A 12,182-nucleotide genomic window follows, 5' to 3' on the forward strand; every position below is an offset into this window, starting at 1 on the left:
GGCAGCCCCAGCAACTAGGCGAGGCCCTCTGCAAGTTAACCCCACTTGGCTTCAAAGTAAAATACCAAATAGGGCTGGGGCACAGCACAGAGATAGAATGCCCCTGGGCTCAATTCCAAGTAATACGCATGTGCACGCGTGCACACACACACAAGAATTGAGAAGGTGGGGCATGGGGCAACTTTGAAACCATGTAGTTGAGAGGGCTACCCACTTCAGGGTGCTGCCCAGGGCTGGGGCCGGGGCCAGGGCAGGTGGAGGTAGAGGAAGTTTATGGGCCGAGTCTGCAGCCACAGAGCAAGGAGTCAAGTGCTGGAATAGTAGCTTAGGGTGGGTGAGTGAGACAAAACAGAGTGCTTCAGTGGATGGCAAGATTTCACAAGAGAGGGTCTCGAGGGACCCCTGGTCTGAACCAACCTCCTCTTCAGGTAATTGGAGTTAGTAACAAAAGAAAAGGCCCCTATTAAGTAAGCCTTCCCTACTTTGTTTTTGTCATTTTATTTTTAAATATGTAATAGTAATCATTTGAAAATTAGCCTGTAGGCATGCAAATATTTCTTCACAATGTTCAGCTACTAATGCGCTGTGATCTATTAGATTATGGCAGAGTCATCAAACAATTAATTTACGCAGCAGATTATTCATGCAGAATTCCTAATAAAATAAGCTTTAAAATGCCATCATCCTAAAACTTGCTAAAATGGGCCATTACACCAGAATAATAAATTCCTTTGGGAGTGGCACCAGTTTGAATCAATTAGGATACAGTTCTATTCCTCAAACCATACAACCTCAAAGGCCAAACACCACTTTTGCCACTTGACGTTTCTGATGTAGGAACAGATGCTGCCCAATGGCAGGCACTGCTGAGCCCCCAGGCCAAGCATCTTCCTGGCCCTGGAGGGGTGAGTGGTTAATGGGGCTGGGAGCCCAGGTGCACCGTTCACAGGTTCTTCGTTGATATCTTGCTTCCCTGCTGTTCATCTTGGGGTTTCATCTTTTACTATTTCCCTGCTACTTTAGAAACAGATGCAGTCAGACCCACACAAGCTGGACTTTGGATTGAAACCTGAGTTCCTGAGCCGCCCTCCGGGCCCCAGTCTCTTTGGAGCCATCCACCACCCCCATGACCTGGCACGGCCTTCAACTTTGTTCTCTGCCGCTGGTGAGTTTGGAGGGGAAGAGGGGAGCTGAGAAACATGATTCTTGGGTTAGCTAAATAACTTACATTTGGGCTCTGCCGCCGCTTTCTCACTACCTGAAATCATATGACCTGTGGCAGCTTGCGAGGCAGCATCACAGCCTCTCTAGAGCAGTGTGCCTTCTTTGTCATTGGCCCTTTTTCATTAAAGAAGGAAAAAGAGCTCCTCTTTTCCTTACAGGGACTTGTTTAGCTCTATAGTTAACCAATACAACTCATAAGCATGTCAGATGCTATTGAATAGGATCAGAAAGTTTGCCGGGAAAATTGGAAGTAAGCAACAGCAGGGATTCCGTGGGCCCAGGGTTGTCCTAGGCGTCCTCAGAGCACTCGTAACTACACCATGACACTCAGTCCATGCTGTTTCAAGGGTCTGAAGATAAAGGATTTCAGACAGTTGTCATGTTTGGTCTTTGAAAACGAAGGTGGGCCACTTAGTGTCTGGCTCGAGTTCTGTGCTCCAGAACTAAATAATAAGACCCAGTTGGTTTTAGTGATATAGGAAATTTGTTTAACCTGTGAGGATATCCTTTCCCAACTGTCTGTAAAGTGTGTGGAAGGAGTGGAGCAAGATCAGCGTGTCCAAGAACTCTCCTTTCTACTCCAGGTTCATAAAAACTGAAGGTGGTAGCTAACCGAGTGTGTGATCGATGAGAATAGCCTCTTGGTGCCCAGGGTTACAGAGCATTCATTTTTTTTCTAAAGTTATTTTTGTACATAATCCTGGCACAGAGCTCTGCTCAGGAAATACTTAAAATGATAGGCCTGTGCTTGTCCTAATGATGAGCACCATAAAACCATACCTACTGTGCTAAGTAGAATTTATTCTTCTGGGCATAAATAGTGAAAGGCCTCACTGTTTCTGACCCTGAGGGAACAAGTTTCATATCATCCTGCCTGCTGTCTTCCCAGGCTGTGATCCAAGGCTCATTTTTGGTGGACCCATGGCTCTTCCATTGAGGGAGAGAGAAATACTCACATTGCAAGAAATCGTCATTATAATAGGCCTCGTTGCCAGAGCACGGGAATCACCCTTGAGGGTAGATGGAATTTGCTAAGGTCTGAGGTTTTCCTCTGTCAGTTCTGTCAAGGGACATATTCGAAGGCTCGGTTGCCATGGCTCCTAGCTCTGAGACAGGGCTACATTAAGAGGAGTTTTTGGAGAGAAATAGAGAGATTTTGCCTTGGCTTTCATTTGAGCCAAGTGGATGAATTGGCTTCCTTTGCCTCAGTAATTCTGGAACTGAAGGCATCCCTGGGGACCTTGGGCTGAGTGAAGCTCTGATCTTCATTGAAGCATTGATTAGCTTGTACTACACAGATACTATGTGGCCAAAATTTTATTTAGCTGACAACACAGGTAATGCCTATTAAATGTTCAGAAATATATTCACTTTATGGAGACATGGGATATCATTTTTGTTTACACTTCCCAGGTGGAAAATTAAGCCACCATCCAAGGATACAGGATAACCCCTTGGGTGCTCTCAAGCTCTGAGGTGCCATGACTTGACCGATGTTCCTCTTCTAAGACCCTTGCAGCCCAGGGAACAGCAACACAAGACATAAATTGAGTTAATAGAGTGTAGCGAGGGATAACTCGCCTACATTTAATCTGTTTTCCTGAGGGAATTTGTATTTGTTTATAGGAACTTAGATAAAATGCAAGAGATTGTGAAATGTTATTAGTAAATTCGTAAATCCAGGCCCTGTTTATACTTCTATTCTAGAAGGTAATCTTTTTACATTAGCAATCTTGGATTTTGCCCAAAATGGTTATTTGGTTAAAACTTTTAGCTTGTATTTACAGCTAGCACATATTTTGTTCAGCAGCTTTCATCTTTCTGTCGGAGACTGCTGCTTGCTGTAAACTAAAGAGCCTTCAGATGAGCCTAGCATAGCTCAGTCTGGAGCCGAGCCTGCCTCCAAAGGGCCTCCTCCCTAGCCCGGAGCAGCGTGGTAACTCAGTGCCTGAAGCCTTTACCAATCTCATCTTCCTTTTCCTGTATGCACACTCTCTCCCTCTTTCCTTCCTTCCCCAGCTTCACTCAGGAAAAGGATTGGAGGCAATTAAAAAAAAAAATACATACTAGGCATCATAGTAAGTAGTGAAACAAATGTTAGGTACGGGGCAAATGTAAGGAAAGACCTCAGAGTTGGACCTGAGTCCCCAGAAAGGCGAAGAAGAGGTTACAGTGCTTCTGCTGTACAAAACCTATGAATAAAGTAGCTTTTCATAGCACTGAACATTGAGAGACAGGGAGTGTGCAGGCAGAACTGCTGCACTCCGCCTGGTGAGGGGAGGCCCCACTGGGCTGAGCGCTCAGCCCAGAGCTGAGCACCAGCACAGCCACCACAGAGCCAGTGGTGGTGAGCGCAGAGCTTCTCAAAGTGAGATGCTCGCCCCCACGATACTCTGGGAAACACACACACACACACACACACACACACACACACACGCACACACGGTCAGATGTTCCCCTCTTAGAGGAGTGTAAGGAGTCCGGAGGCATTTTACCTCTGAGCTGCATTCCCAGCCCTTTCTATTTTTTATTTTGAAACACAGTCTCACTGATTTGCTGAGGCTGGCCTGGAACCTGCAATCCTCTGGTCTCAGCTTCCCAAATATTGGCTGGGATTGTAGGCATATGCTGCTGCATCCGGCTGCCTAACTTTTTTTTTTTTTAATACTTTATCAGTTCATTTTATAGTCTCACACTGTAATGTGGTTCATCATGATAATGACATACTTGCATACAGTGCTTTACTTTTTTTTTTTTTTTTTTGGAAACAGGTCTCGCTAAGTAGCTGAGGCTGGCTTCGAACCTGCGTGATCCTCCTGTTTCAGCCTCCTAAGCGCGGTGATTACAAGCGTATGCCACCATGTCTGGCTATGCTTTACATTTTTTAACTCAGCATTTCCCCAAACATCCTTGGTTCCAGGATTCCCCCACACACCCCCTTCCCAGCAACCCTCTCCATGTTTCTACTGCTGCGTGCCATCTGTGTATCACCAGCTCTGTAAGGAAATGTCTCTTCCCTGGTGGTGGCCGGCGTGGCTGGGAAAGAGGAGAGGGGGTCACTTACATTCTGCTTCCTAAACAGAACATTTTCTCTGGCCTTGTCTGTTGCCTGCAAGGCCTGGGTGGACGGGGACCATGCCGTTTACCTTAGCATCTTTTCTTGCGGGGCCCTTCAAGTGGAGCTCAGTGGTGCCTAGAAGTTTGCTCTTTGTAACATCTGGTTTTGCTGTGTGCTTTTAGGTGCTGCACACCCCACCGGGACCCCGTTTGGGCCCCCTCCTCATCACAGCAACTTTCTTAACCCTGCTGCTCACCTAGGTGAGTTCCTCCCTATAGTGGGAACCGATGAGTGCGCAGCAGACGAGCCAGTGCTTGCTCCTGCTGCGCTGTGGGTGCACACGACCGTCCTGCCTACCTGGCTTCCCCAAGGACGATGGGGCGCTCACACACTTCAGCACGTGCACGGTCTTCAGGATTCCAGCCCCACTTAGCCCACATCTGTGCTACTGTGCGCAGCCATGGGTCTGTCTGGGGCTGACCGTGGTACAGGGGCAAAGCCATTCCTGGATATCTCAAGGATCCTGAGTCTGGGACAGCCTGCTCCTGCCCCTTGGAGGAAGACAGGGAAATCCTCCACAGCCAAGGACTCCCAGAGGCAGAAAGCAAGACAAGATGATGTTTTGTACAAAGAGACACAGCCCTTGTTTTTTGGCTACTTCATATTTTTTCTGCTCTATGGGGGAGGGTATTACTGGAAATTGAATTCAGGGGCATTCTGCTTTATTATTTATTTATTTATTTATTTATTATTATTATTATTATTATTTTTTTTTTTTTTGGTGGTACTGGGGTTCCTGGAAGCCCTTCTACCTCCGGGCTACACTCCCAGACCTATTTTTACATTTTTATTTGGAAACAGGGTCTCCTAAGCCAGCGCGCTCGGCTGGCTTCGAACCTGCGCGATCCTCCTGTCTCTGCCTCCCAAGTGCGGGGATTACAAGCGTGCGCCACCACGCCCAGCCTTCTGCTTTATTTTGAAACAGGTTCTCGCTGAGTTGTTGAGGTTCTCACTAACTTGCTGAGGCTGGCCTCAAACCTGTAGTCCTCCTGTCTCAGCCTTCCTGTACTGGGATTATAGGCATGTACTACCATACCCAGCTAAATTTTTTTTCCCCCTGTGGTACTGGGGATTGAACTCAGGGCACTCTACCTCTAAGCTACACCCTCAGTTATATTTTATTCTTTATTTTGAAACAGGGTCTCACTAAGTTGTGGAGGGACTCATAAAGTTGCCGAGGCTGGCAGAGAACCTATGATCCTCCTGTCTCAGCCTCCCAAGAACTGGGATTCCAGGTGTGCATCACCATGCTCAGCTTTTCTTTATTCTTTTTTAAATTTTATAATGGTTGCTGCTATCATTATTATTATTATTATTATTATTATTATTATTATTATGACATGGAACATGGGATTGAACCCAGGGTCTCACACATGCTAGGCCAGTGCTCTACCAAGCTACATCTACAGACTTTTACAAACTCTTCCTCATAGAGTTTTATATTTTTTGTGGCCTTTTTTTCCTTTATTATTTTCTGCAAATGTACACACTGATGTAGAGAATGGTATGCAATATGATAGAATTCCATCATTGAGAGATCAGCTTTATGATATCTCATTTCCGGTCCATTAGTGCCTGCAACACACATTGCTGGGAGACAGGAGTGTGGGCAGGAAGGCAGGGAGGTGGCTTAGGACATCGGGCTTGAGAAGTGTCTCTATGGGCAATAGTGGAAGGATGCAGAGAGCACAACTCTAGAAAAAGAGCCCTTAGAAACACTTAGCTAAGCCAGTGCCTCCATCTGAGTGCGGGTAAACCCCTTCTGCGCCCCAGCAGGAGTGGTGAGACGAGGCCTGGGTCTGGAGAGGCCCAGTATCCTCACCACTCTTCCATAGCTCCCAGGAAGCGCCTGCCCCTTACTCAGCAGAGGCTGTGACCATTTCCTTCTTCCCAATCTGTTTGCAGAGCCTTTTAATCGGCCATCGACGTTCACAGGCCTTGCAGCAGTTGGAGGCAATGCCTTCGGGGGACTTGGGAATCCTTCAGTTAGTGAGTACCGCTGACTTTTTTAAACCTGCCTTGGACTGTCTCTCTCTTCCGACATGAATATGGCTCAAGACCTTGCTAGACAAAAGGAAACTGTACTCTTGGGAACCAAACTCAGGTTATGTGATTGTAATAGCAAGCCTTAACATGGGCGTTAGGTGTACTTGTGCCCAACCACCATGGTAAGGCCACCCTGCTGCTCATACAGATACAGAGGGTCAGGAATGGTGACCTCATGGATTCTGCAACAAGCCTACTCAAGTACTCAAGTTCATAGTTCCATCTGCTAGCCAAGAGTTTGGTTACACCTCACATTGCAAGTAGAAGTTTTTGTTTTTGTTCTTGTTTTGGCAGTACTGGGGATGGAACCCAGGGGCATTCTACCTCCGAGCTACACCCCCATCCCTGTTTTTTATTGTTTATTTTGAAACAAGTTCTGGAGGAACTGAATAAGTAGCTGCTTCTGGCCACGAAGCTGCGATGTTCCTGTCTCGACCTCCCATGTACTGGCATTATAAGATTATAAGTGTGCGCCACCACACAGGCAGAAGCAACTTTTAAATTTCTTCTTGCTTTTGGCTTTGATGGCATTAAAAAAAAAAAAAAGTACAATGAAGAATAGTAGGAAAACAGTACCAGGATCAGAATAAACAAGAATTGGCAGCACTTCATAGTCCATGACTTCTTGAAGAGGAAGAGAGTGGCAACCCCTGCTCATGTTCTGGACAGTATTTAGTCACCTAGTTTTTTGGACTTTTTTCATGTCACATTTCATGTTTTTGGAGTATAGGAGACCTAAGATGTAGCTTTGATCCCACCATCTTACAATGAAGTCTTTATTTAAAATGAAGCATGGAGACTTTGTGCATTTGTTAGGTCGAGGGTCTTTGGGACACTTGTATTCGTTTGCTGATGTTGGGAAGAGTAGCAGTCATATTAGCAGGGTTGTAGTGGGCAAAGAAAATTACAAATTCCCCAAACTGGAGCCCCTCATAGTGTACTTCTGCATGCTTGGAGCTTCTGCATGCCCCACTATGTTTGGTTAGGTGATCCTGATACCTGTTTGGTCCCTTTCATTTTTAATACCCCATCCGCCCCACCCCCTACTTTTGCCTTTTTTTTTTTTTTTTTAAAGCTATGAGCTACCTCTTCAGTGTAGGACAAGAGTTCCTCTAATGAATGTGTTAATCTCCTTTCCTTTTCCAGCTCCCAATAATATGTATTCATTTTAACTCTGAATGCTGTTAAAGTTTTTTGGTAAGTACCTTCATTACAGCAGATTATATAATTTCTCTTAAACCTTTTTGTTCTCCACTTCACCATTTCAGCACCCAACTCAATGTTCGGCCACAAGGATGGCCCCAGTGTGCAGAACTTTAGCAACCCTCACGAACCCTGGAACCGGCTGCACCGAACGCCTCCGTCGTTCCCGACCCCTCCGCCCTGGCTGAAGCCAGGGGAGCTGGAGCGCAGCGCGTCCGCTGCAGCTCATGACAGAGATAGAGATGTAGATAAACGAGACTCATCTGTTAGTAAAGATGACAAAGAAAGGTACGGAAAGAAACCGCTCTCGAGTCCCAATGGGGGAGCCCACTCTGTGCCACGTACCGATGGAACCAGCCACCTCCCGCCCGCCCCAGCCTTGTGCTCCAGCTGCCCGGAGCCCCCGCTCCTCCCCAGCCAGGGGCCTCCACGCCCAGAGCCAACACTGCGGCACGTGCGTGTCATGGCATAGGCTGTAGCCCAGCGCAGTGCCCATCTAGAATCAGTGATACATGTAGGGCATCCAGAGCCCCTCGAGCGTTAGTGTGTCCAGATAGAGCTCTTTCTCTAAGAAACAGCAAGTTGGAACTTTGGACCAAACACACACAGCATGAATCAATGCCATGTTTGCTTTCAAGTTCGTGCAGTCCATCCAACCATCCATAGGTTTCTCTCTTTCTCTCTTTTTGTTTGCTTTTAGTAAGTCATGTTTGCATTGCCTCATCATATTTTTCTCAAGTTTTGTTCAAACTCAAAGCCTGGGGCTCACAGATGACTAATAAAATTTACTAACCTAGATGCAGAGAAATGTCAACGAGAAGTTTTTGTTTTGGTTTGTTTTGCCAGGGGATAATTAACTTGGTTAACCACTGTTGTCTCTGTACTTAGTAACCCATGCTGAAAAAAGAAGTAGCCTTAAAGAGGAAACAGTACTTTTTTTTTTCTTAAGATGTCATTAGCATTCTTGCCAAAGTATTTCTCTCTTTTTCTCTCTCATTAGGCTGTTTTCATTTTGAACAAACAGATAAGGGATGCACAAGATATGCTAGACCAAAAAAATGCCTAGTAACAGTTTCCTTTTAGTACTTAAGTTTGATCCAAATCTTTCATTTTTCTTTACTGTGTATATTGTGTGCATGTGTATGTGTCCTTGTAATTTAAAAAAATTTCATTTTGCAAGCTCTAAGTATGGCAGATTAGTAGATACTCAGTAGCAGGCCATCATGCTATGCTGATTGATTTCTTTCTCACAAAAGAAAACAAATTTTCCTTCAACACCGTATGGTGAAAATCCTCACCACTGGTAGGGCTGCTGTTCACCACGCGCTGCTCTGACCTGTAAACGGCCAGGAGGGTGAGGGACAGAGCAAACCAGCCCTAGACCTTGGGGTCTCCAATAACCTGTGAGTGAGCCGAATACAGGATGCAGCCAGAAAACCTTTTCCTGTTTTTCTGGATGCAGTCAGAATGACCTCTTGGATTAAAGTCAGAAACTTCATAACATATGCTCTCCCTTATTCTTCCCTGTAAGGTTGTTCTTCTCAGCCTTTGCATCTTAGCAGGAAACACGCCTTGCGGGTGCCTCCTTATGATGCTCCCGGTGGCCCCGTGTGTGAGCTGCCTCCTCCTGAGTGCCCGCCAGGCTCGCTTCTGCCGTCTCTGCTCTGGTTCACCAGGTCTTGGGCTCTCCTGAGACTTGCCTGACTCTTCCTCTCAACTCTTCAAGTTTTAGCCTCTTCTGTGGTCCTACAGTTTTTTGCCCAGTCCTGGTAAGCCCCAGCCGAGGCAGCTCTCTGGCGTTTTCCTCAAGTTCTCATTGCTGTGTGCTCTCTTCATCACCCTGGGCTCCCCCCAGGTCTGTGGCCGCCGCCCTACTTTCCTCCTGCCTTACCTTGGCGCCCATCGGCTGGGGCCTTTCTTACCTTCGCTGATGCAGAGGTGCCCCATACAGCTCTGGGGTCCTGGCCTGGGCTCCCTCCTCATCCCTCCAGGCCAGTCTGGGAGCTTGTTCACAGTCTGTACTCTTTCCTCTGGAGCAGAGCCTCTGTCCTGTTCTGGCTCCTTAGCATTCGCTTCATACTCTTCCTTCCACTGGCTCAGTGTCCAAAGTTGGAAGAAAAATCTTGCTTGTGTTTGGACCCTTGGAATGTTCCTCTTGACACAGAACGATCCTGAGAATTTGGACATGTGGGCTGTTGTGCCGCTTGTCTGGCTCAGCCTCGGGGAGCACTTGGTTTCCGAGAGCTCCTTCTCCCATCTTGAGGCACGTGGCTCTTGCACACAGCTGGAAGGATTTTCCCGCCATCTCCACCTGCCCTCATCCCCAGTCCTTACCCCCACTGAGCTTCCTCTAGGATCGAGTAAGATCAGGTGGCTGGCCACCCTGCCCAGGCCTCCCACGCACCGCTCCCCAGCCTGTCCTATCTCACACCATTTCATGGCACCCCTCGCCAGGCCAGCCGGCCCATTTCACATGCGTCCCTGTCTCCCTCTTTCCCCCGCAGAGAAAGCGTCGAGAAAAGACACCCCAGCCATCCTTCACCAGCACCTGTCCTCCCGGTGAGCGCCCTGGGACATAACCGCAGCGCCACTGAGCAGATCAGGGCTCATTTGAACACTGAGGCTCGCGAGAAAGACAAACCCAAAGAGAGGGAGAGAGACCACTCGGAACCGCGGAAGGACCTGGCCGGCGAGGAGCACAAGGCGAAGGAGGGCCACCTGCCGGAGAAGGACGGCCACGGCCACGAGGCGCGGGCCGCGGGCGAGGAGGCCAAACAGCTGGGCCGGGTGCCATCGCCCTACGCGCGGACCCCGGTGGTGGAGAGCGTGCGGCCCAACAGCACCTCGAGCCGCGAGGCGGAGCAGCGCAAGGGCGAGGCGGCCTATGAGGGCGCCAAGAAGGGCTCGGAGGTCAAGGTGAAGGAGGAGCGCAAGGAGGAGCACGACCTGCCCGCCGAGGCCGCGCAGGCCCACCGGACCGCGGAGCCGCCGCCGCCCAGCTCCTCGGCCAGCGCGCACGCGGGGCCGCTGGCGTCCATGCCCATGACCGTGGGCGTGGCGGGCATCCACCCCATGAACAGCCTCAGCAGCCTGGACAGGACTCGCATGATGACCCCCTTCATGGGCCTCAGCCCGCTGCCGGGGGGCGAGCGCTTCCCCTACCCTTCCTTCCACTGGGACCCCATCCGCGACCCGCTGCGGGATCCCTACCGGGAGCTGGACATCCACCGGCGGGACCCGCTGGGCAGGGACTTCCTGCTGCGGAACGACCCGCTGCACCGGCTGTCCACGCCGCGCCTCTACGAGGCCGACCGCTCCTTCAGGGACCGGGAGCCCCATGACTACACCCACCACCACCACCACCACCACCACCCGCTGGCCGTGGACCCGCGGCGCGAGCACGAGCGGGGCGCGCACCTGGACGAGCGCGAGCGCCTGCACGCGCTGCGCGAGGACTACGAGCACCCGCGGCTGCACGCCGTGCACCCCGCTGCCCTGGACGGCCACCTGCCGCACCCCGGCCTCCTGGCGCCCGGCCTGCCCAGCATGCACTACCCGCGCATCAGCCCCACGGCGGCGCACCAGAACGGGCTGCTCAACAAGACCCCGCCCACGGCGGCGCTCAGCGCGCCCCCGCCGCTCATCTCCACGCTGGGGGGCCGCCCGGGCTCCCCACGCAGGACTACGCCTCTGTCGGCCGAGATCCGGGAGCGGCCGCCCTCGCACACGCTGAAGGACATCGAGGCGCGGTAAGGGGCCAGGAGAGGAGCAGGTGGAGCGCCCGGCCCTGGCCCGGCCCCCGCCCACCGCCGCCCCCTGTAAAAAATGTATAGACTCCGTGCAGATTTTGAAATGTTTTTGTATATTCCACGTTGAAATTTTTCAGATCTTTGAGCTAAGTCATATGTTCTCATGTCTCCTACTCTTTTTGTTCCTTGTATAAAGCTTTTTGATTTGAACCAAAACCATAGAGATGACCACACACCAATTGGATGGCGATGGGGGCACCACACAGGGTGCAGAGCTCTTTCAGAGGAGAGGGAAAGGCCGTGTACATAGTTGTATAAAAAAGATTGCTTCATGAGCTGATGGTTCATATATGCAAAAGGGTAAGACGAAAGCTTTACTTTGTACAAATGTAAATAGATAAAGATTAAGTAACATAATATGTTAATACTTCTTAAAATGTGCTATTTGCAAACCTAATATCAGTGAATACAGTCTGCTCAGGCTGTGTTCTCATATATTGTTAGAGACAGCTAAACCCTTCAACTATGCAATGAATGTTAGGGCTTTTCACCAAAGCCCACCTAACTCAAAGGAGCCTTTTCAAATCCATTTACAGCATACTTAAGGTCATATTTTCCCTGAACAAGCGCTTACGTGCTATGACTTGTTTTCCTTGCTTGTTTTTTTTCTTTTTTTTTTCTTCTTTTATTAGAGATACATACTATTTTACAAATCAGACCCCAGGCTGAACTTTGCATCTAAAGTTGCTGGTGGTGGGCATCGAGGAGGGGGGTGAAGTGCACCCCGGGAAGATAACAACCAGCGCCAGGAAGTGGGGGGGTGTCAGATGCCAAAATCGGGG

General features: G+C 49.3%; 1 protein-coding gene across 4 annotated transcripts in view; it reads left to right on the forward strand.

Moving 5' to 3' along the window:
- AUTS2 (activator of transcription and developmental regulator AUTS2) overlaps positions 1–11,344 on the forward strand; it is a gene marked incomplete at both ends in the record, with an annotated part of 1,191,273 nt that extends 1,179,929 nt beyond the window's left edge. For all 4 annotated transcript variants that reach the window (XM_080703046.1, XM_080703047.1, XM_080703049.1 and 1 more), the window contains 5 exons: positions 1,024–1,165; positions 4,465–4,542; positions 6,248–6,331; positions 7,657–7,879; positions 10,096–11,344. In XM_080703046.1, the coding sequence (XP_080559172.1) occupies positions 1,024–1,165; positions 4,465–4,542; positions 6,248–6,331; positions 7,657–7,879; positions 10,096–11,344 (1,776 nt within the window). The remainder of the gene's footprint in view (positions 1–1,023; positions 1,166–4,464; positions 4,543–6,247; positions 6,332–7,656; positions 7,880–10,095) is intronic.
- Between the last annotated feature and the right edge of the window lie 838 nt (positions 11,345–12,182).

Source organism: Muscardinus avellanarius (genome assembly GCF_963383645.1).
Source record: "Muscardinus avellanarius genome assembly, chromosome: 10".
In the NCBI taxonomy this organism is placed as follows: Eukaryota; Metazoa; Chordata; class Mammalia; order Rodentia; family Gliridae; genus Muscardinus; species Muscardinus avellanarius.